This window comes from Eutrigla gurnardus, assembly GCF_963514095.1.
Source record: "Eutrigla gurnardus genome assembly, chromosome: 10".
NCBI classification, from domain to species: domain Eukaryota; kingdom Metazoa; phylum Chordata; class Actinopteri; order Perciformes; family Triglidae; genus Eutrigla; species Eutrigla gurnardus.
The window spans coordinates 16,478,112-16,500,001 of NC_139924.1; the positions used below are offsets into that span (position 1 = coordinate 16,478,112).

General features: G+C 39.3%; 4 protein-coding genes across 8 annotated transcripts in view; 2 read left to right on the plus strand and 2 right to left on the minus strand.

The window, feature by feature from the left end:
- supt5h (SPT5 homolog, DSIF elongation factor subunit) overlaps window positions 1-2,732 on the plus strand; it is a 24,323-nt gene extending 21,591 nt beyond the window's left edge. For all 4 annotated transcript variants that reach the window (XM_084020396.1, XM_084020397.1, XM_084020398.1 and 1 more), the window contains 2 exons: window positions 990-1,085; window positions 2,125-2,732. In XM_084020396.1, the coding sequence (XP_083876522.1) occupies window positions 990-1,085; window positions 2,125-2,265 (237 nt within the window). In that variant the 3' untranslated portion in view covers window positions 2,266-2,732. The remainder of the gene's footprint in view (window positions 1-989; window positions 1,086-2,124) is intronic.
- On the minus strand, window positions 2,389-9,335 carry rnaset2l (ribonuclease T2, like). 2 transcript variants are annotated; one of them, XM_084020401.1, is made up of 9 exons: window positions 9,222-9,335; window positions 7,681-7,889; window positions 7,228-7,295; window positions 6,723-6,780; window positions 6,584-6,651; window positions 5,955-6,068; window positions 5,654-5,702; window positions 4,902-4,976; window positions 2,389-3,240 (listed from the first exon to the last, which is right to left on the minus strand). In XM_084020401.1, exons 2-9 carry the CDS (start codon window positions 7,882-7,884, stop codon window positions 3,025-3,027), a joined length of 852 nt encoding a protein of 283 aa, XP_083876527.1. In that variant the 5' UTR covers window positions 7,885-7,889; window positions 9,222-9,335; the 3' UTR covers window positions 2,389-3,024. The 2 variants fall into 2 exon arrangements, with proteins under 2 accessions (XP_083876527.1, XP_083876528.1); XM_084020402.1 differs by having other exon boundaries at window positions 7,681-7,886; window positions 9,222-9,260.
- A 1,338-nt stretch (window positions 9,336-10,673) lies between these two features.
- Window positions 10,674-15,890, plus strand: cox7a1 (cytochrome c oxidase subunit 7A1). Its single transcript, XM_084019684.1, has 4 exons — window positions 10,674-10,822; window positions 13,683-13,769; window positions 14,212-14,296; window positions 14,706-15,890. Exons 1-4 carry the CDS (start codon window positions 10,808-10,810, stop codon window positions 14,762-14,764), a joined length of 246 nt encoding a protein of 81 aa, XP_083875810.1. The 5' UTR covers window positions 10,674-10,807; the 3' UTR covers window positions 14,765-15,890.
- A 313-nt stretch (window positions 15,891-16,203) lies between these two features.
- Window positions 16,204-21,345, minus strand: chp2 (calcineurin-like EF-hand protein 2). Its single transcript, XM_084019683.1, has 7 exons — window positions 21,249-21,345; window positions 19,645-19,717; window positions 19,271-19,351; window positions 18,660-18,781; window positions 18,501-18,562; window positions 17,887-18,009; window positions 16,204-17,562 (listed from the first exon to the last, which is right to left on the minus strand). Exons 1-7 carry the CDS (start codon window positions 21,313-21,315, stop codon window positions 17,509-17,511), a joined length of 582 nt encoding a protein of 193 aa, XP_083875809.1. The 5' UTR covers window positions 21,316-21,345; the 3' UTR covers window positions 16,204-17,508.
- Between the last annotated feature and the right edge of the window lie 545 nt (window positions 21,346-21,890).

Genomic DNA, 21,890 nt, shown 5'->3' on the forward strand with positions numbered 1-21,890 from the left:
CAGTCAGATATTTCTTTGATCCATCCGGGCATACCAGGCGTGTTTGTCTTTTTTTAATCTTTTCTTAAAACTGCATTTGAAATCTCAAGTCTTGGTCTGGTTTTACTGAACAGCTGCGATAAGTATGGGAACTTTGGATGGACTCTAAATTAAATAAAGCTTTGCCACAACATGAAAGCGGCTGCAGCAAGACAATAACTAACATTTCTGTATTTGTCATCCAAGAAGAAGAAGATGAGTTTCCATGTGGTACTGCTGACTGGTACTGATTACCATAAACATGATGATTATCGGCACAGATAATTGTGCAACCCTTACTACAAAAGTTATGGAATTTGAAGATATCAATTTCCATGCCTGGACTAGTTTTTGAAAAATAAGTTTTGGCGATAGTCAGGGGGCTATTGCACAAAGCCTAGATAAGGGATTAGGTGCACCTGGCTTGAATTAGTTGCAGCTGTTTATCCTGGTTTGGCCTTTGTGCAACCCTATCAAGGCAAACTGCTCTTACTGAGATATGTTGAACCCAGTTCAGTAATTTATCAAATTTGGCGTTTAGACTTTCAAAAAAATATTTTGCAGGAATGATAAGCATTTGTATACTTCCTGTAGATGTGTTTTTTTTGGTTTGATGCCTGGAATGAGGTCTGTGGTGAACACAAGCTTAACAGATTTTTGTGTTTTATTTAATGATGTATATACATACCCCTCTGGTGAATTTTTACGTTTTTTAGTTTCTTAAAAAGGCGGTTGCTTACATGTGTCTTGTGTTCTAGTGATGATTTCTCTTTAAGAACCAACTTTGGAGTGCTTCTTTATCAAAAATGTTAACGGGATGTGTGTGTTAAAAATGAATATTGACTAAAATCAACATCAGTATTTAAGAGTTCAAAAACCTGATAATGATACTGATGTCGGTATCGGCCTGAAAGCTCCAATGTGGTATAATATGTAATACTGAGGAGTTTGTATTGTGTGTGTTTCTGCAGGGAGGGATGTGTTCAGTGTTCATGCAGGAGTCGGAAAAGGTGGTCAGTATCAGTAGTGATCACCTGGAGCCTGTCACTCCCACCAAGAACAACAAGGTAACTGTCATTATCATCATCATCACTTCCAAAACAATGTGACGGAAGATGCGGTTTTCCTCTAAACGGCTGTAAAATTACAAATTAAAGGACCGTACCATGTTGCTACATGTCATAGTCCATCAACATCATCGGCCACCTAGTTTACATTAACCTCTACTATGTTTACTTTATTTTTCTAATTGCTTTATTTCTGAGATGGTTTGTTTACATTTTGTCCATATTCAATTAACATTTTAGAACATACATGAAAATGTTTGTCAAAGTTAATTAAAACTCACCTCCTCCTTTATATCTTCCTTCTAGCTCAAATTCCAGTTAGAAATTCAGTTCTTGTAAGGAACTACTTTTCTAGGCGTAATGACATTTGGCCCGACGACTGTCTTGGCTCTGTTGTGATTGGCAGCTCAGAGGGTGGAACCAAAGTATAAAGATTGGCTGAAAGTTAGACCTCTGACTGAAAATTATTAAAGTAATAACCAGAAAAAAATAAACATTTATGAGTGGTTTATAACCAGGTGATGTATTACCTGTGTACTACACTGTACTGTACTCTAATTTTGTAGTACTTGTACTTTAGTTGATTATTTTCAGTGTGTTACTTTCTATTTCTACTCTCAAAGAGAAATATTTTACTTTTCCACTACATTTATTTAAAAGCTTAAATTAAATGAACGTATTTATAATAAAACAATTAAACTGACTAATATATGATGATGTATAGTTATAGATTAAACTACCAGCAGTATATAGCGTTTGCTTGACCAGCTAACATTAAAGTTATTAATGCATTAATAATAGAGCTCTACTTTTCTACTCTGTAGTAATGCTAATTTTATTTAAATAAAATATCTGAGTACTTCTTCCGCCACTGGTTTTGACAAGGGACCAATACATTTGTTTTATCATTGATTTAAATGGAATAAACTGATAAAAAGGATGCCGTAGTAACTACATAATGAGGGTGAAAGTCATACTTTGTTCTGTCACACAATACGTAAATTACGATAAATTACATGAAGCGTGCCACTTGTTCCAGGTGAAGGTGATCCTGGGAGAGGACCGCGAGGCGACGGGGATCCTGCTGAGCATAGACGGAGACGACGGCATCGTCCGCATGGAGCTGGACGACCAGCTGAAGATCTTGAACCTGAGGTTCCTGGGACGCCTGGAGCACTGAGACCAGGAGGGAAGCTCAAACACGGCACAGAGACACACTCAGAGGGAGGTGGGGGACAGAAATACCCAGCATAGACTTTATTATGAAGTGTTGTTGGCAAAGGTGGACATGATGGGTATTCAGTTTTTATTATTTGGAGCCAAAACCACACTCTTACACAGCAGATCAGAACCTACAGTGAAATCCATTTCATGCATAGGAGGACCCATGTTTGACATCAGGCTGACCGACCGACCAACATTCCTCTCCCTCTCTGGAAACGAGTCTCTGTGTCCAACTTTTTTTCCAAAGCCATCATTGGCAGCAGGTCTCTCCCCCGATTTGTCCTTTGGTCATTTTATTTTTAAATTCTTCTGTATTCTTACTAGTGGTCTAAATCTGTTTTTAGTACATTATGAATGTTATGTCAGTACTTTTTGCTTTCTTGGTGGAGGAGGTTTCATGTCAATAAAATGTGAACCAGTTCATCCATTTGTCTACATGTTTTAGCTGTGTGTCTGTGAAAACATGCATCAGGTAGAGAGAGAAACAATAACGTATAAAATGCATTTAATCGTTTTATTGGGCGGTAAAGGAAATTAGTCAGTTGTCAATTGTCAGTTGTTCAGTTACACTTTAAATCTAGGTAGACTGGTGTTAGATATACACATCTTCAACATTCTCTATACACAATCCAACCATTTAACTATCTGAAATGTTCAGCAATACCCGCTGTAATTAATTATTCATAACCATTCAAAGTGATTGAGAATGGCTCCGTTAGCCGCAGGGCTGCAGGGGCTCCTGGTGGTCTATGGGGAGGTAGTAGAACGGAAGCTGACTGGGGCAGGGATGACCGTGGGAGGAGTTTCGACCTGGACCTGGGACAAAAGTGGATGCTGGCTCCCTGCCGGCGTCGGCGTTGCCATGGTGATCACAACCGACAGTTAGGTTGTGAGAGAGAGGGATCTTCACCTGAAACCAAAGCTCTCTGCCCTGAGGGATGAGAGGGATAAGACGTATAAAGACGTAAACAACTATTTATTTACCATCAGTGCTGCCTGTGTTGCCATGACTGATAATACTGCTCATACTAACAGAGTTGCAAAGGAACTGCAATTACTCTTTTCTGTTATCCAGTCCGAGTTCAGTCTAAACTCCAGGGCCCTCATTTATCAGCCGTGCGCGTGGAATGTATCCGTCTGGTGTTCCGCTTCCCCAAACAGACGTTGCTCGATTTATGCCGTGATTTTGGGACCGATGTTGGAGAGAAACGAGCCGAACGAAAGCCCTCCCTGTACACATCCAAGTCCGGTCCACCGTGCGTTTTTGGCCACCGGCACGTTCCAGCGCGCCGATCTATCTCGAATGCCCGAGATAGAAATGTCCCTGGGCCCGAACTACATCCACTTCCCTTACAGGAATCCACAACAAGCCGGGATCAAACGAGGATTTCACGCTGGGTTTCCAAATATAATAGGAGCGATAGACTGCGCCAATATAGCGATAAACAAACGCATGTAATAATGTCAACAGAAAGGGGTTTCATTCCATCAATGTACTAATAATATAATAATACACCTGCACCAACTGAACAACAGCACCTGAAGTTCTGTTGCGGAAAAGTTTCTTTTCTTCACTCTCCGTTACGCTGGTGAGGGGAAAATAGACATTTTCACGTGGTTCTTAAACGGATGTTTTGTTACCATATATGGTTATTTTGGGGGCGATCCGAATGCAAATGAGGCAAAATGTGCACGCGCATGGTGGATTAGAACATGTGGGATGTATCACTGCTGGCGTGCGTACGAGTGGCCTGCGCATGTTTGATAAATACAGATGTGTTTGTACTTATGCACATCCTGAATTCCATTCGTAAGACAATATTTAGAACATTTTCTACCCACTGTTGATAAATTAGGGCCCAGATTTTCACACAGGTCAACTTTTGTAGTCATCACTTGTGTAGCTGTCCAACACTTTGATCCAGAGTGAGACGTCTTAACTACTGAACTGTTCACCTGGACCTGTTGTCACGTGGGAATTTGTATTTATACTAAAAGCAAAAGTCAAAACTACCACAAACTGATGCAAAACAAGACATCTGCAAAAAGATGTGAAATAATCACAAATTCACCTACAGAAATGACCCCAATGACGCAAACGAAAATAAAACAAAGCCTTGAGTGGAATGAGCTTGATTGGAATGAGCTTGATTCCCCTTTTTATTGACAAAAATCATGAGGATTCAATTTCTGGAGAATCGTAATGTTCATTCTAAAAGGATGTTAGAAGTGGTTGAGATATCTGGATAAAAGTGTTGATGGTTAATATATTTCATGAGCAGATGCCCCTGGAGGCCCAACAGCAGTAGTGGCTGTAGAAATACGAATTGTGCAATGTTTGGTAAACTTTCAACTTGTCTGATCCTGTTAATTTGAACCTCTTTGGGCTTTCTATGTTGTTTGGATTTCAATGTCACAAAGATATTCAGTTTACTGTCAAATATAAAAGAGTGAAGCTGTGAATCCTCACATTAAATAATATGGAATAAGTGGATGTGCAGCATATTTCTACAGTAGGTACAATTATTATTGAAATGGTTGCAAATATTTTCAGCTTTAAAAGCTGTAATCAGACAGGACAGAATATCTGACCTTGTCATCCGTAACACACTGGATCTCATGTTTGTCTCCCAGGTGCGGAGCCAGGACCTGATGAACTTCCCCAACCTACCACAAACACAGGAAACACATTGACATATATAGGGCAACAGAAATAAGACTATACATACATATAGTATGTTAAAAAATGCCATAGTGCTAAGTTGAAAAATATTTATTGAAAATGCATCTGAAAGGAAAGGCTGTGACACAGTATCAAAGTCCTAGTGTAGTATGTCGAAAAAATTCAAGCAAATTATGTGTCCAAAAAAAGTAATAGTATACTAACACCCCCCCCCCCCCCCCCCCCAAAAAAAAAAAAAAAAAAACTTATAGCACTCAGATCGTAGCACTGTTGCTCTTGAAGTACTAGTTTACTCAGATGAGGACCTGACACTTGTTCTATTTTTAGCTCTTACTTTATCAGCAATGATACGTTGTGGTTTCTTTGTTTCCTTCTTTTGACAAATGTACTTATTGTAAGTCGCTTTGGACAAAAGCGTCTGCTAAATGACCTAAATGTAAATGTAAATGTAAATGTTGAGTAGTCCCAATACAATATGTTAAAAAACGTTATAGGTAATTGTATAGAGTCAAAACAAATCATATTAAAGTGTGTCCAAAAAAGAAAGATAATCATAGCATATTATGTCAAGTAAAAGTGATAGACACATTACAGCATGCTTGTCAAAAACACTCGTTAAAAGTCATAGTAGCCTATACTATAAAGTCAGTATAGTTGTTACCTTGTAGGCCCGCTCATAGGACGGAGTGATTCCAGCGTCCTCCAGAAACCTGCAGAGAAGACACAAACAAACATTCCTTCAGTGAAGCCAACACTGCATGTAGAAAGACAACGGCAACCAAAGGTCACATCTTCTAAGTTTGAAGATGTGAACTCAACAAAATAATACAAGACAAACATTTGTCATATTTATGGCATCATGGCACGTTCCCGCTGTTTCACCAGCGTGTCATGTGCCTCTTTATCTATCTATCTAACCTGTGTGTATGTGTGTGTGTGTGTGTGTGTGTGTGCGAACTAACTTGTGGATATCAAACTGTCCTCGTAGTTTCAGGCAGATGCTGAAGTATCTGAGTGGAGAGTTGATTCCTTCAACACACGCGGCACACACTCCGTGTTTCCGCCACTCGTTTCTCCTGTGATACACAAACAAACCCACTCACATTAATGCTGATAACCAATAGTGGGGCAGTTGCTATGTATATTTAAATTACATTATGTAGAATTAAAATACTTTGCACTCAACAACTGCTAAATACTCAGGTAGGGTATATTGGTACTAAAAAAAGTGGTTTGGGGGGTTTAGTTACTCTTCAAGGTTGTGCTATAGTTTAAGCTGCTGCTCAGTAACATTACAGATCTCATTTAAAATCACCATATTTGCTGTTTTTTTTTCACTTGACAGAAAGGGAGATGAACAATTATAATCTGTAAAGTAGCCTAACTATAGCTGTCGTGGAGTGAGATGTATAGAAAGTAGCAGAGGATGGTACAGCACCTTCAATTTGTACAGTACTTGAGTAAATGTACTTAGTTACATTCCTCTGACTTTAAGTCAAAATCAGCTGTTTGTATTGATAGTGATGGAGGAACATGTCAGCTGAGTGCAGCAACAGTGAGGCTCTCTGGTGTGTGACTGGATGTTTTGTACCAGAATTTGAAGCTGGGTTGAGTCTTCAGTAAGGACGGCCAGTGTTCAGTCAGCTCCGCCTCCAGCTCCTGGAACACAGACACTGTCATCAGTGTGTCGGTTCAGGTGAACAGGTGAGCTGATCCGGACCGGGACTCACCTGGACGTCGGACTGGAACATAGGCCAGCAGCTGCAGCAATTCCACGCCCCAAGAGGCCTGCAGGCACCAACACGGCGGCCCACGATGACACCAGGGAAAATGAAAGAGCTCATTTAGTTTTCTGGCATTTCAAGGAAACATTATCTATGTTATATTTATGCGGCGATAATGGAAGACAAGCCACAGTCATTCAAACTTCAACCCTTTTCCCCCCCCGTTGTCTTTCAAGACAAGAATAGATGGAGGCCTTGGTCTCATATGACCCCATTTTTAAATAAAGGCTGAATCCAAACTAAACATCCTTCAGAGGATGCGGCGAACTTTTAAAAACATTTTTTTTCTTCTCATCTTGACTTTAATTGGTTCCCTAACGCTGCAGAGTGAAAGACTCTTTTGTTACTTTTGGGTGATGACCACATGTCTTTATTTACTCTACATTTGAAACATGTTGGGATTATGAAAGCACAGCCACACAGAGATTGTGAATGCTCTGCAGATATTTACCACAGACCATGGATGGTCCAGTCGTTGATGTTCGGAGGAATCTTGCAGAGAGTCTCTTCGTCCAAAGACTGCAGGGAAGACACAAAGGCAGACACAAAGACAGACAGACAACATAACCAGAATTAAATACACAAAAGGAGGCAGACGCAAAGCAATCTAATTCAGCAGCTTCACTGTGTTACCCTATCCATTTTTCAGACCTCACCTCCTTCTATCCTTCATCTCCTCTGTCCTGTCCTTTTTCACACACTAACCCCTGCTTTCCTTCATTAACTCCTCATGTCTTTCTCGCTTCCTCCTTTCCTTCTCTTGTCCTCCTTCTCTTCATTCTTGCATCCTTTCCTTCTCTCCCTCTCCCTTCTTGTCACTCAGAAACTAAACTCGATGGCCCCGTCTTGTCTGACCCTGACTCATTAGTCTGATGAAGATGGGGGTGATGATGATGAAGTTCACCTGACAGAACGCTCCGGGCCACTGCAGGGTGAACAGGAGACACTTCCAGGAGCAGAAATGCTTGTCATACAGCTCAGAGCTTTGGTGGCCATGTTTGTAGTCCTGACAGAGTCCTTCCTGTGTGCTGGCGTAGTCAGGAAGCTGCAGCAGGAACAGAACCATAGGACTCAGACGGACCAGCAGGGGCAGCAAGGAGCTCCACATCTCCTCTGGATCACGATCGAACAACAGACAGAAATCAATTAATCAATTAGCGGACTGTACAGACATAAACCACCATAATCTGCGTTCAACATGAGCAGTATTTCATCTGCCTTTTCTGTGTCAGGCAGTTGGGCATGGTCCCCTTTTAAAGCGACAGTCGGTAACCGTGGTAACATTCAGTAGCAGCGTTTTCTTGGAGTTGGATGTGTTGTAATAAAAACTGACTGGTGCAGTCAAAGGAAGAAGTTGTTCGTCTCTACTTTTCCAAAAACTTCTACACAATAAAATATCCTCCAGAGAACGTAACAGACAGGAAAATAGAACATTTACTCAAGTACACTGTACATGAACCTTTATTTGAGTAATGCATCATATGCTAATGAGCTCCTTCATTTATCTGACAGCCGTTATCATGGATTATTATTATTATTATGATTATTATGATTATTATTATTATTATTATTATTATTATTATTATTATTGGATATTACTGCTGCAGTGAATCAGTAGAAATATAGTTTATTTAAAAAATAATCTCTAAAAAAATAAATATATGAACAGTTTCTGTTTAAGTGTATGCTTTTGTGTATAAAGTCTAAAAGATGTTAATACATTTGATCAAACAGCATATTTCTTCGCTTTTAACAGTCAAACTAAAAAAAGTAATTATGGAAAACAGGGAAAGGCCACATGTGATCTGATCATTCAACATTTATGCAGAATTTACAGGGTTTCTTCTCCTGTAGATCCAGTGTTTTCCTACTTAGTTAAGATGGAATCTCAAGGATCAAAACGTTTTATTAAATTGTATAAAAAATAGTTTTTGAGAGGTCCGGAGATAAGGAAGGGATTGTTGGGTTGAGAACATATTTGATGTTAAGATGGTTATTTATGCTCATTAAGTTAATAAAGAAAGCAGTAAGACCTCATCACTGTTACCTACTACTTTTTGGACATAATATTTAAATGTATTGTACATATTTACACACAAAAGTATTGGTTTAGTTTTTTATTCATTGTTAAATGTATGAATGTGAAATAAATTATTTATACACCATTAAAAAGACAAAAACATATTCAGTATAGAGCACTTTCATGTGATATTCAGTGTTGTTTGTTCATGAAAGACTTGTAAAACAGTGGATTCAAGATTAAACATTTTAAAGATGTCAAAATAAAACGTATTTATGGACACTTCTGGACAGGAAAGGAAAAGACAGTGACACATCAAAATGAATAAAGGGAAATTAAACAAAACATAATATTAGCCTGAGATCTGTCTCCGATGATCAGTGTGACTTTTTGTCCGAGTTGGTGCGAAAATTAGAGAAACTTACCAGACAGGTGCTGCTGCAGCAATAAACTGCTGCTGAAGCTTCTTTCTGACACCAATCACAAAAACAGGAAGTAAAGCTCAGGTTGAGATTTGGTGGTTTAATGTTTGTATGCCTGTGTTTGTATTTAGAGGAAGTGAGCTCTTCTCACATCTGGCAGGTGGAGGGACATCTAATTTCCAAGAAACAGAAGCATTAAATCAGTCACATGAAAAGAGTGAAACTATAACAAGATGGGATACAACTTGGGTGTGGCATTAGTAGTTTCAGATTTACTGGACATGAATGGTTTTTCACTTATTGACACATGCAGAGGGACATGTAAGCTGGTACAGTACATCTCTTTGACTAAAGTAAACTATAAAAAACCTAAACCATAACTGGTATAATAGAGTGTATTTAATAACATAATAATTTAAACAGGTTCACTCAGATCCTCCCACATGGATGGCTTACTGAATGGGTACAGGCACAGGTCCAGGAGCCCAAAGAGTCAGGTCTTCACCTACAAAGGACAACATGGAGAGGGAAACAAGACAGAAAGAAACCAAAACAACTACAAAGAGAAACAGAATGACTACAGAGGGATGTTAAATGACAACAAGACACAACAACAAAAACTCAAATCAACTGCAAAGAGACACAAGACAGCTACAATGTGTTATGACTATATTATAATAATGAGTAAGCGGAAAGGGAGACAACATGAATCCAGGTGTTTTCAGTAAACGTAAAGTAGGTTTAACAAAACTACACAAACAAGGAAAAACGAGCTCCCCTGAACCTAGTGTGTCTAAACAATGAAAAATCAATGGATGTGACTGTCTACATATTGGATCTGGAGCCTGGCTCAGCCTCCCAGTCTTAACAGTCCCTCCATTCCTGCAAACAACTAGTATTCCACGTGGACAAAGCAGAGCACAAGCGGCAATCGGCCAGCTGATCAAGAGAAATGACAGCCGCTGCTTGATTGACAATTTGACCCACTATGAATATGAACACAGGTGAGTTTAATTGCTCTTCCCGGATTGGAGGATGGCGCTGGCTGCCTCTCCAATCTGCATCCTCCAAGCTCCAAGCAGGAAGTGGGAGGGACCAGAGCTAGCTGGACCAATCCCCGACTGGGAACCACACATCCTACTTATCCTATACTCATATTCACATACACCATCACAGAAGGGATAAGCACAAGGGAAGGAGCCAGAAGCAGCCGCAACACAAGGAGACGCAAAACAACTGCAGTGACATAAAACAATAACAAGAGGACATGTGAACACAGCAACACTTTAAAAATCTTTAGGCTTCCTGCAGTTAATAAACTAAAAAGACAACACAAATAAATAAAATATAAAGTAAAAAATAAAATGTGCGTACAGCTTTAATCACTAATACATCTGTTTTAAAGCTGCAGCATGAATAATGTCTGCTTCCTGTGTGCAGAGCGCACACAGTTTGGCCTCTACAGCAGATCGTAGTTTGGCCGAGATTCAGAAACACTGATACTGTGTGTGTGTGTGTGTGTGTGTGTGCGTGCATGTCCTTGTCAGGGTGAAGAGAGGTAGCTCAGCTCGACACACACAGCCACAGCCATGATTCACCTACTGGTAACTATTACTTTTCTTCAAACTTTTTCTGTCTTATGTCTCTCTGTTTGTGTCTCTGACGCTTCAGGAATCATTTCAAGCGGAGAAAGAGATCAGATATATAAAAAGGCAGAACAAACAGCCTATTTGAAGGAGGAAAGTGATCAGGCCTGACCTTTGTACTGTGTAGGATAGAAGTGCTACACTTTCACTGTGTCAGACTCTCTGAAGCTGTGTTTTCTGATTGTGCACCTGCTGGTGTCATACAAGTTGAACATGTGATCTATATATAGGATCGCCTCACATGACCTGCTGCAGGGTCAAACCGTTTTCACCTCTCCCAGTCACACCAGTGACCTGAAGGTAGCGGGACGTGTTCACTGACACAGAGCAACATGTTGAACTCACAGCGCAGACACACAAATACAATGTCATTCAGACCTGACGTCTTCTCAGGATGCTTGTGTCTGTTGGTCAGCAAATAAATAATTTACTTAACCAACGACATGTTACAAGCTTCTCTCCTAGAAATATACGCTTCATATGCTGTACCGAGGAAAACCTGATAAGTGCTTGGTTCAAGTTCACAGGCAGTGAAGCTAAAAATACAAAAACAAGCTCCTACTTAACAGTTTGTTCACATAATGTTAATTTGTCTGGTGTACAACATGTTCAGGCTGCAAATAACTGTAGTTTATCTTTAGCCTCAGTTATTTATATTAAGGAGACAACCTTTCATTAGTCGATCAAACACCCCATGAGTGAAAACAGACTACACAGAGGAATATCAAACATACACGCCTTCCCTCTCCCTGCTTCCTGATTGGTTGAAGTGTCAGGTTCGGAGGCTGTGATTGGCTCTGAGTCGCATCAGTCATGCACGCAGTTACCCGACGTGACCTTGGTAGACGGTTAAAAGGTCACCCAGCTTTCTTAAAGAGCCAGACTGCAGCTGCATGTTGAAACATCACAACTGTTTTTCAGCACAAAATAAAAGAATCATAATAAAATAATGAAATAAAAAATAATAAAAGCAAAGAAACAATAATATAATACAATAATAAAATGAAATAAAATAACAGGGCCAGTGCTATGCGCGAAGATGAGCCCAGTTGGAAGTCTACTGCTCCACCTTCCACACCAGCTTTGGTCATTTTTTTCCCTTTAACAGATACGTTCATTAAAAGCATTTGCTCACAAGCGGCAATAATGGTGCTGAACTCATACAAACTTAACCCTTCTGCCACAAAAGTATTTAACAAAGAGTCTGCAATCAAGGTAATAACGGCAAACGGTAATGGACGACTGAAATACTAAAAATAACATGCTGGACAACAATGAGGCAAGACAGCAGTGTGACAGCTGTCCAAGCAGCCTCCTCTGATCTGGAAAACAGAAATGATACAAGTCACTTCCCCTTTCACTGTGTCTCACTGCAGTGTCACAAAACACAGGTTGTTTTCCATCGTTACTATTATAGCGTCACAGATTCAAGAATGAACTGGAAGATAATTGTCGGAATTCATTAGAAAACAGTTTTGGTCATGTGAAGTGATGGTGTTATAATTTATGTTTTCTGAAAGTCCTAGTTCATTTTCTTTATTTCAATAGGTGTTACACCTCCAGAAAAATAATACAAAGGTGAATAAATAGGAGGCAAAATATACCCATGTAAAGAAGTGGTAATAAAAGTATTGTCAGTTTTGACTCAAGATCCTTTAGTCCAAGTAAAGTAAGTCCTGCATAAAAAATGGTAAATTACCTCATTTAAAACGTTAACTAATAACTAACTAAGTTGAATTAACTTTAAACTTGCACTCAAAGAGGTTTAACTTTAAAAATGTCTTTCTTTTGAAAGAATAATAAAGTTGATTAACCCAGTTCAGTTTAATGATGCTGCTACTGAATTTCTCTCCAGATACTGGTTTAGCAAGGAAACTGTTCTGGAGTCGATTTTCCAGAGCCATCATTACTACAGGCTAACCAAAGGCTAACTAAAGAATACAGAGCAGCCTCTCTCTCTATAGCCTTATTACCATCCCGACAGCCCAGAAAAGTATTTTTTTTATTTATTTAAGCAAGCAACTGCTATTTAATTATGTTTTACGAAACTACTTACTAACTTACAGGATTTACTAAACTGAGACACGAAAATTAAATCTACATATTTGTGGACATGGACACACATTTTTCTTTTATCTTGTCGCTCAGCACGACATTCAAACTAATGCATCTTAGTCGGAAGAATTGTTTGTGTCAATCGGAACGACATTATGCTACAAAATCACTTAGTTAGATTGAGGCAAACCATCACAACTCATCACTTCACAACAACACCTTGGGTTCTGGGTGTCCAACACCGGCCTCCTGGTTGAAAGTCCCGTTTTGGACACAACCACCCCCCATAGTCTTTCTCCATATTCAATACTACGTCACTAGCGCTCACCGTTTTATTGACGTGGATGCGTTTTAATTTGTGTTCATCATGAAAATGATTTTTGTTAAGAGACACAAGAAATGGACAATTTGTGTCCCTGTCCATGAAACCAGTAGATTGCATTTTGTGACTATTTCAAGAGCCATCGTGAGACTGCATTGACGGAGATTTGTTTTGAATTGTGCATCAGACCTCCGCTTAGTTTCACATATGGATTTACTCATTTTGAACCATAAACCGTGATTAGATCATAGATCACATGAACCCTTGGTGGTTCAAGCCGGTAAACTGGAAAATCAACAATGGGCGTAAATGCTTTTGAAATCTCGACTGCATGCAACCAGGAGACCGAAAACTCTCTGGCACAGAGTTTTGAAGGGTATTAATCTAAATGCTCTGTCCTGTAGCTGCACTAATCGGTTTCCCATGTCTATGTGTTTCTAGAAAATTCCAGTTCTGGCCAACCGTGCCTTCAGCAGCTCTGCCAGACAGCTGAGGAACAAAGTCCCCGAGGCCCAGAAGCTCTTCCAGGTAACACAACATTGTTGTGTGTCATTGTTCAAGCTAAAACAGCGTCATAAGTTGCTCTTTAAAAACAATGTACAACAACGTTTTTGCCATCCCTGGATTAATTTGTTACCGTTTGTAACGCCTTCAAAACAACATCTACACACATCGATCTCACAACCTTTTCAGGAGTTTGGTCGTGATTATTACACCTTGACATCACCAACATGTCGAGACATAAAAATAAAAAAAAACATGACATGACTTACGGAGAATCCTTTTTACACAACCCCTCAGCCAAATTCCACTGGAAAATGCACCGATAACAAACAGTGGGTTATATTCCTGCTTTTATTGATCCTGTTTCATCACCTACAGCTCATCCCTGTCATTGGTGTCAGCTGAGCATCATCCATGCTAACACAGTGCACACAGCTTTCACCATAGTAGTCTCATGTGTTTACAGGCGGACAACGGGTTGCCAGTCCACATCAAGGGGGGGACCTTTGACGTCCTGCTCTACCGGGCGACTATGACACTGACTCTTGGAGGTAACTTCTACAGAACTTACAGGAATAAAATCCCCAGTTTTAGTTTCTAAAAAAGGTAAAACATATTTGATAGAGTCCCAAATAGGTGTTGGAGCTGAAGGAAGTAATAATGTTACGATTATATACCTTCGGCTGAAAAACACAACTCATGTGTACTCATACACTGAGTTGTTTCTTATTAACCATCGGTGAATCTCTGTCACAACCAAAGTAGGCCTATCTGTTGTTTTTTTGTGCAGTTTTGTCAACAGGACTAAAGAAACTACCGGCCCAATTTACATGAAACTCTGTGTAAGGGTGTTGCATTGGCCAAAAAAAGAACCCGTTCAATTCTGGAGAAGATCTAGGCATTATTATTCACTAGTCTGTACTCACCTCCTGGTTGATGAGTTTTGTTTCTCCTCTACAGGAGCCTGCTACTCTCTGTACTGGCTGCTCTTTGCATCGATGCCTCAGAAGAAAGAATAGAGAAGAAACGCCCCTGGAGTCGATGCATTACATGGGGAAAATGCTCCTCTCCGTCTAATACTAATGTTTGTTGTGTACAATTCTATTTGATTTTTATCTCAGGCCATACTGATTTCATTGAGGCAACGATGACTATGTAAAAAGTGTAAAAAATGTTACACTCAATGCTTGCAGAGTTTTCATTTGCGTGTGATTTATATACAGCTCTGGAAACCACTCCATTGTTTTTGTTATATCAGCACCTCTACATGTAAGGCAGATATTAAATTCCAGTATCTGTTGAATTCCAACATAGGCACACCTCATTCTAGTTAATAAGGTACTGAATGGTGATCACCCAAACCAAAAGTATAAAAACATCAAGGACATCAAGTGACCTACAAAAAGGATGGAAATGGCAGCTGGGGTGAAGTGCATAAGGAGGACTCCTAGAGGCAGGACTGAAGTCGTGCAAAGCCAGAAAAAAAGCCTTTCATAAATGAGAAGAAAAGACGAGCCAGGCAGAGGTTTGCTATGGACCATGAGGATTGGAGCGTAGAGGACGTTCTCTGATGAGTCCAAATTTCAGCTTTACCCAACACCTGGTCTAATGTTGACGGAGACCTGGAGAGGCCTAAACGCCACAGTGTCTCGCACCCACTGTGTTATTTGGTGAAGGATCGAGATGATGTGGGGGTCCTCAGGAAGGCTAGAATCAGGCAGGTTTGTCTTTGTGAAGGATGTTTGAATCAAGCCACATACAAGGTCATCCTGGAAGAAAAGCTGCTTTCCTCTGCTCTGAAAATGTTCCCCAACACTCAAGATTGGTTCTTCCAGCAGGACAATGCTCCATGCCACACTGCCAAGGTCAATCAAGGTGTGGATGGAGGACCACCAGATCAAGACCCTGTCATGGCCAGCCCAATCTCCAGACCTGAATCCCATTGAAAGCCTCTGGAATGTGATCAAGAGGAAGATGGATTGTCATAAGCCATCAAACAAAGCCAGGCTGATTTAATGTTTTCATGGGAAGTGGCATAAAGTTTCCCAAGAGCAATATCAGAGACTGGTGGAGAGATGCCAAGATGCATGAAAGCTATTATTAAAAATCTGGGTTATTCCATTAAATATTGATTTCTGAACTCTTCACATTTGTTATTGTTTAAAAATGATTATGAACTTGTTTTCTTTGCATTATTCAAAGTCTGCAAGCATGTTTTTTTTAATTTTTTGTCAGTTGTCATTTTCTCAAAATAAATGCTGTAAATGTCATTTGGATTTTGGAAGACTTGTTGTCAGTAGTTTATAGAATGAAGCCAAAACTTTCATTTTACTCGAACACATACCTATAAATAGTAAAACCAGAGAAAGTGATCATTTTGCTGAGGACTCTTTATTTTTTCCAGAGCTGTATATGTATCAATTAAATAACCTGCAACTTTAACAACAGAATAAAACATCAGCCAAAACAGGTGTACAAACATGTCACATTATAGCCGGACCCAGCATGCACCTGTTGCTCCTGCGAGTGCATTAAATTAGCTTTTGTTTGTCAGGACTCCACACAGTCAGGAACTTTTACAACATCCTGCAAAGAGCAGTAACAAGAAGAAGCACAGAAGAAGAACATAGAGCAGGATGCCTGTTATGACAGATGTGGCTCAAAGAGGAATGTTTCACTATTGGTATATGTTGTGATGCCAAGTGAATGTTTCTAATCTTTTCCAGCTGGCTGCCAGAGGAAGAGAAAATATTTAGCAATTGCTCCATCTGGTGGTTTCAAACAGGAAGCAGACCAATGCTCCATTGTGTCTCAGGCTAAAACAAAAACAACTTTACTTTTGTAAACTTTGTTAGGGCCAATGAAGGGAAATCTTACACATACAATAATATTTTATTTCCAACTTTGAGCCAACAGTTTGTTTTTGGACCTTTCCTGATTCACAATAACTCCAGCTTCATAAATAAATGGTTTTCCCATTTTTTGGAGAATTTTATGGGTAGTAAGGTTAAGCTGGCGAAGGCAGCAAAAAACAAACAAACAAAAAAAAACACCATGAGCCAGCATGTGACAAAGGAAAGAATCACATTTACCCACAAAAAACGGATGTGCACTGTTTTCAGTTAGTAGCCTACAGATACACAAATGTACGTGCACAACTGGTTGCTTTGCTTTGGTGGGCACCACCCAATATGTAATGTGATTGTAGTCGTTATATGCTTAATCATTTTCTGGCGGAGTGGTGCAAATGTCTGAAACAGCTCAGCAACTATTGAATGGATTGTCATTAAATATTGTACAGACATTCATGGCCCGCAGAGAATGACTCCTACTGACTTTCACTTCTGTAACTTCTTCTCTAAAACCTCCTTTATGTCAAAATTTAAATTTGTCCAAAACTATGCTTCATCCATCAAAAAAACAGAGGGATAAACTCATGTTTAACTATTGGGTGTCTATGTAGACCATGTGGTCATATACTGTTTTTCGGCTGAATATGGATGGACCAACCAAACTCCCACAGATATTGCAGATATTACTTTTATTAATTGTTCTAAGACACTTCAGACTGCCCTTTCTAATTTACTTCATTTAAAAGTGATGAGAGGAACTGAAGTCAGTCCACCTGCTGATTCTGTACTCCTCCAGTAATAATACAAAAACCCTGCTAAGTACATAGACAGTGGGAGGTTCATCCAGTCATCCAGCTCCAGTTCTACTAAGTCGTCTTTTCATTATGGAAAATCCCCAAATTGTTGTGTTTTCATATCAGGAAGCGAATACTCATTTTGTGATCGATGTCCACTTTCTCCAGTGACTGAAAATAAATTGAATATGTTTAATCATTTAATTTAAAATAACCTACATACCTTACCATGCAAATAGATTTTCATTCTCATTAATGATTACGTTTGATGATCTTTTAGGACAGTAGCATCACATGAAAAACATGGATGTCATTATTCTGAACAAAAAGCGTATTTCTATTACTTCAATTACTATAGGTGCAAGTTCATGTTTTATTACAGCACACATTTACTTAGAAAAAAAACATGCATCTGAATCTATTATCAGGATCAAAACAGAAATTTCTGAGGATGAAAGTTCATTTTTTGGACCCTACTTCAGTTGATCATCTCACCTTTCTGAACTCGTCGAAGGAGATGGCGTTGTCTTGATCCAGGTCGGCCTCCTGGATGGCTCTCTCAGCGATACTCTGCAGCTGGTCTTCGGAAACCTGCATGCCCAGCATCTCCCGCAGCACCTGTCAGTCACAGTTAGCTACCAATCAGTAATCATGTCCGGAGACAACTTGGCAGGTAAACTGTTCATATCCTAGATATAATCATAACTCTTGGAACTACGCTTAATTTCCTTTTTTCTATTTTTCTATACATGTGGTGTACCTCAAGGCTCAATTCTGGGGCCTATTCATTTCTCTATATCTGACATGTCATTCATTACCTATCTATGCAGATGACACACACGTATATCTTATATTTAATGTAGAAAATGTTGAGACACTTTGACTTAGACCTTCCACCACAAAAGTAGAGCAAGTATAGTTTTGGCCTTTGATGTAGTATTGATTACATTACATTATTTTGAGATAGTGAGTCAAAATACTGAAATACTCTCTCACTAATTATTATGAAGGAGTTTGAGTTTCATTATATAAAGCAAGTCAGAACAGAATGACAGAAGTGGGCTTGCATACTTCAGAGGGTGGTGCAGATAAAATTAACAGTTACAGACCTGAAGAAGCTCCTCTCTGGAAATCTTTCCATCTCTGTCCTGATCATATAACTGAAAAGCAACTGAACACACAGACAGAAGTTTCTGTCATCAGTCGATCTAAGGTCACCAACTACAAATAAAAAGTTAAAGCAGAACAAACAAACAAAGCGGACTGACATTTGAGTTTCCTGGCCCTGCAGTTGAACAGCTCCGGTGCTCCGTCCCTGGTTCGTTTCATTTCTGTGGGACGGAAATGAGCCAGAATCCTAACGAAGGAGGAAAAGTCCACCGTTTCCTGTCTGGAGAGGGAGAGGAAAGGGAAATGTTTCCTGTTTCCTGTTCAGTGGCTAACTAATAAACACAGGAGAAACTGCTCAAAAATACTGCTGCTGTCAAGACCAACCCTCATAACTCCAGCTGTGTTACAGTTACAGTCAAATATGAAGGATTTCATGTGTGTTCACAAAAGGACTGACTTTCTCCATCTTCTGCTGCCATCTTTTCATCATTTGATTCTACTCTTATCTAGTTCAGACTGCTCTGTGATTCAAAAATATAAATAATAATAATAATAATAAAAAACAACAATAAATAAATAGTGTTTTCTGTACAAAACTGAAACCAAAGGAGAGCAGAAAAAGATAAAAACTTAAAAACACTATGCAGCACAGTCAGAGTTGATGTAAAGTATCTGTGTGGGCGATGTAGGTAATGGTCCAAAAACTGGAATAAAAAGAGCATTAATGACATTTAATCATCAGATCAATATTATTAATAGGTTGGTGCACCCTGGAGAGAAAAAGGCCGCAATGATTCTGTCTCCGATGGGGTTCATGGCCAACTGACGAACTGCTCCAAAATCCTCCGGCCTGAGACACACAGAGAGAATATTACATAACCACCACAGAAATAAAAAAGACTGAAATAATTCAGTATCACAGGGCTGAAAATAAATATGTTACTCAGAGGATTAGTTCACATGTTATTTAGGGATGCAGGGTATTTTGTTTCAGCATCGACATTGCGACATCGCAGGACGTGCGATTTTGGCAAATTAAGTCAAACACGTCACGTTACAACTATTTTGCTGCAACGACTAGACACATCATGATGAGACTAACACTGTCCAAACAGTCGGTGTCCACATGGATATTTCACCGACCTGAGCTCTCCTCTCTGGTCTCTGTCCAGAAACTCAAACCTCTCGTATAGACGAAGGATGTGGGCAGCAGAGACTGGAACACACACAATGTTGGCAGCGTAAGTGTGGATCGAAACATGTTTTGAAATCAAAAGCTTGACTGGTCCATACAGCAGCAGCTCAGAATTCCCATCCGCTCTAGAATTCCTTTTGCTGCAGGAGAGTTCGATTGAATGGAAAATCAGCAACAGCATCAGCTTTATTTGGCCAAGTATGTGTACACACACAAGGTGAAAAGAAGGAAAAAGAAAAAATATCTCTAAGTTTTTAGTTTATGTGTTTAAATTAGTTCTCACTGTGGTGTTTTATGAGCAGGGCTCATTTTGAAAATATTTCTTGGTGGTGCGTCAACCCAATTCATCAAATAATGTAGCTTGGTAAATCTGACAAAAGTTATTATTAGATAATGCCTCATTTGCATATTTAATAACTGCATTATCAAAACTTGTAATACAAAAAATATAGGCTTAATGTAAGAAATCAAGGAAGTTTCATGGTGATGTGTATGCATTACTCTTTTTTTTACCCTATTCACCTTTAGTGTCTTCTAAATCTATGTCATTTAACAATCCATATCTTTAAAGTTTTTTTCTCAGACTCTGAACCAGAAATCTCCATTTTAGTAGCTCTTACATCCACACAACTTTCCAGTTTCATTCCTTTCATTCCTTCCATCTACATTAGTTTTACAGAGGGGTTTGTTCATGTATCATTCCTAGAGGATACAACATTTACTTATTCCAAACATTGAATTTTTTTTATGGCTGTTGACAATATTTTGATCTGTCGAGTGATAACAAGAAATATCACAAATTAATTCCCTCTGTAAAAGACTCAAATGTGTTTACAAAATTAAACAGGAACTTTGACCTGGCTTCATCCAGTCAGAATTCTGTTCTGGAAATTAGCACATATTTGATAAATGAACGCTTCATTTGAATATGTAAACACACATTTTCAGAAAACCTGAAGATAATTTCCACACCACTGAAGACAGACAGCTGCACTTATCTGTTGAGTTTCTCCCACCGTGTATCAGTGCGGTTACAGTTCTGGGCGTTCACACAAACTGAGATAAACAGCAGATGAATCAACACTGAGTTTAACAACATTCACCATGTTTATATGAGCAGAGAACAATACATTTAGAGACACCCTTTAGTGTTTTTGCCCATTAAATCTGTAAGTCTATCTGTAAATATGTGCAACACGTCCAGCCTCACCGAGCACAGGAAGCACTTGTTGTCTGTTGGTTTTATTAAAGGAGATTCATTGCAACAGGGAACCTCCTGTCTGTCAGCTGTGGCTTCATGTTTCCCAGCTGTCACCGTCCTTCAATGCAACAACAGCTAAATGTTGATGTGATGGTGCATAGATAAAATAGACATAAAAAAGACAAAGTGACTGAACTCCAGAATCAAAGAGCTTAATAACACTTAATAAGACTCTGACTGTTTAACCTAATCTCTCTAATCTGTGTAACCTTTTAGTTTTTCCATTAACTGTCAAAGGTTTTGCATTAAAAAAAAAACAAAGCAACTAAAGCCCAACAGATGCGAACTCACAGCCGGTTTCCTGCATGAGCTGCTGGGCATTTGGGATGTGGTTCATGCTGGAGCTGTTGGAGCCCATCCTGCTGCTGAAGCAAAGACCTGACTTCTGGTTTTCGTTTCCTTCAGGCTTCTAGCCATATCTTTATCTGCAGCCCCACCGCAGACATGATAGACATGTCACTGAGCCAATCACAACTCGCAGGCATTCGCTGACCAATGAGCATCCTAGACAGATGCACTGTAAATATTTTACATTCTAAAGGCACACTTATTATGGGAATGCTCTGAGTTTTCATCTTTTACCTTTTTCTAAGGAGTTTTAATGTTAAACTATCTCTACAGTGACCGAAGAATAAAAAAACGGGCAAAATACAATACGATTATATTCAAGTCTCATTTATCCAGTCATATGTTCATTATTTCTCAAACATCATCATTAAACTATTTAAAACACAAAGTTAAAGTTTTCTTCAATAATTCAAGGTAACACAAGGTGAATGGACAGTATGGACACCAGATGGAGACACTTCCACATAAATGCACACTGTCCAATGTCCTCAGAAGTACTGAAAAACCTCCAAGTGTGAGTACCAGGACTTGGGGTTTCATTTGTGGAGTGTAGTTCTTGTTCAATTTTAAACTTTGAATAAAATA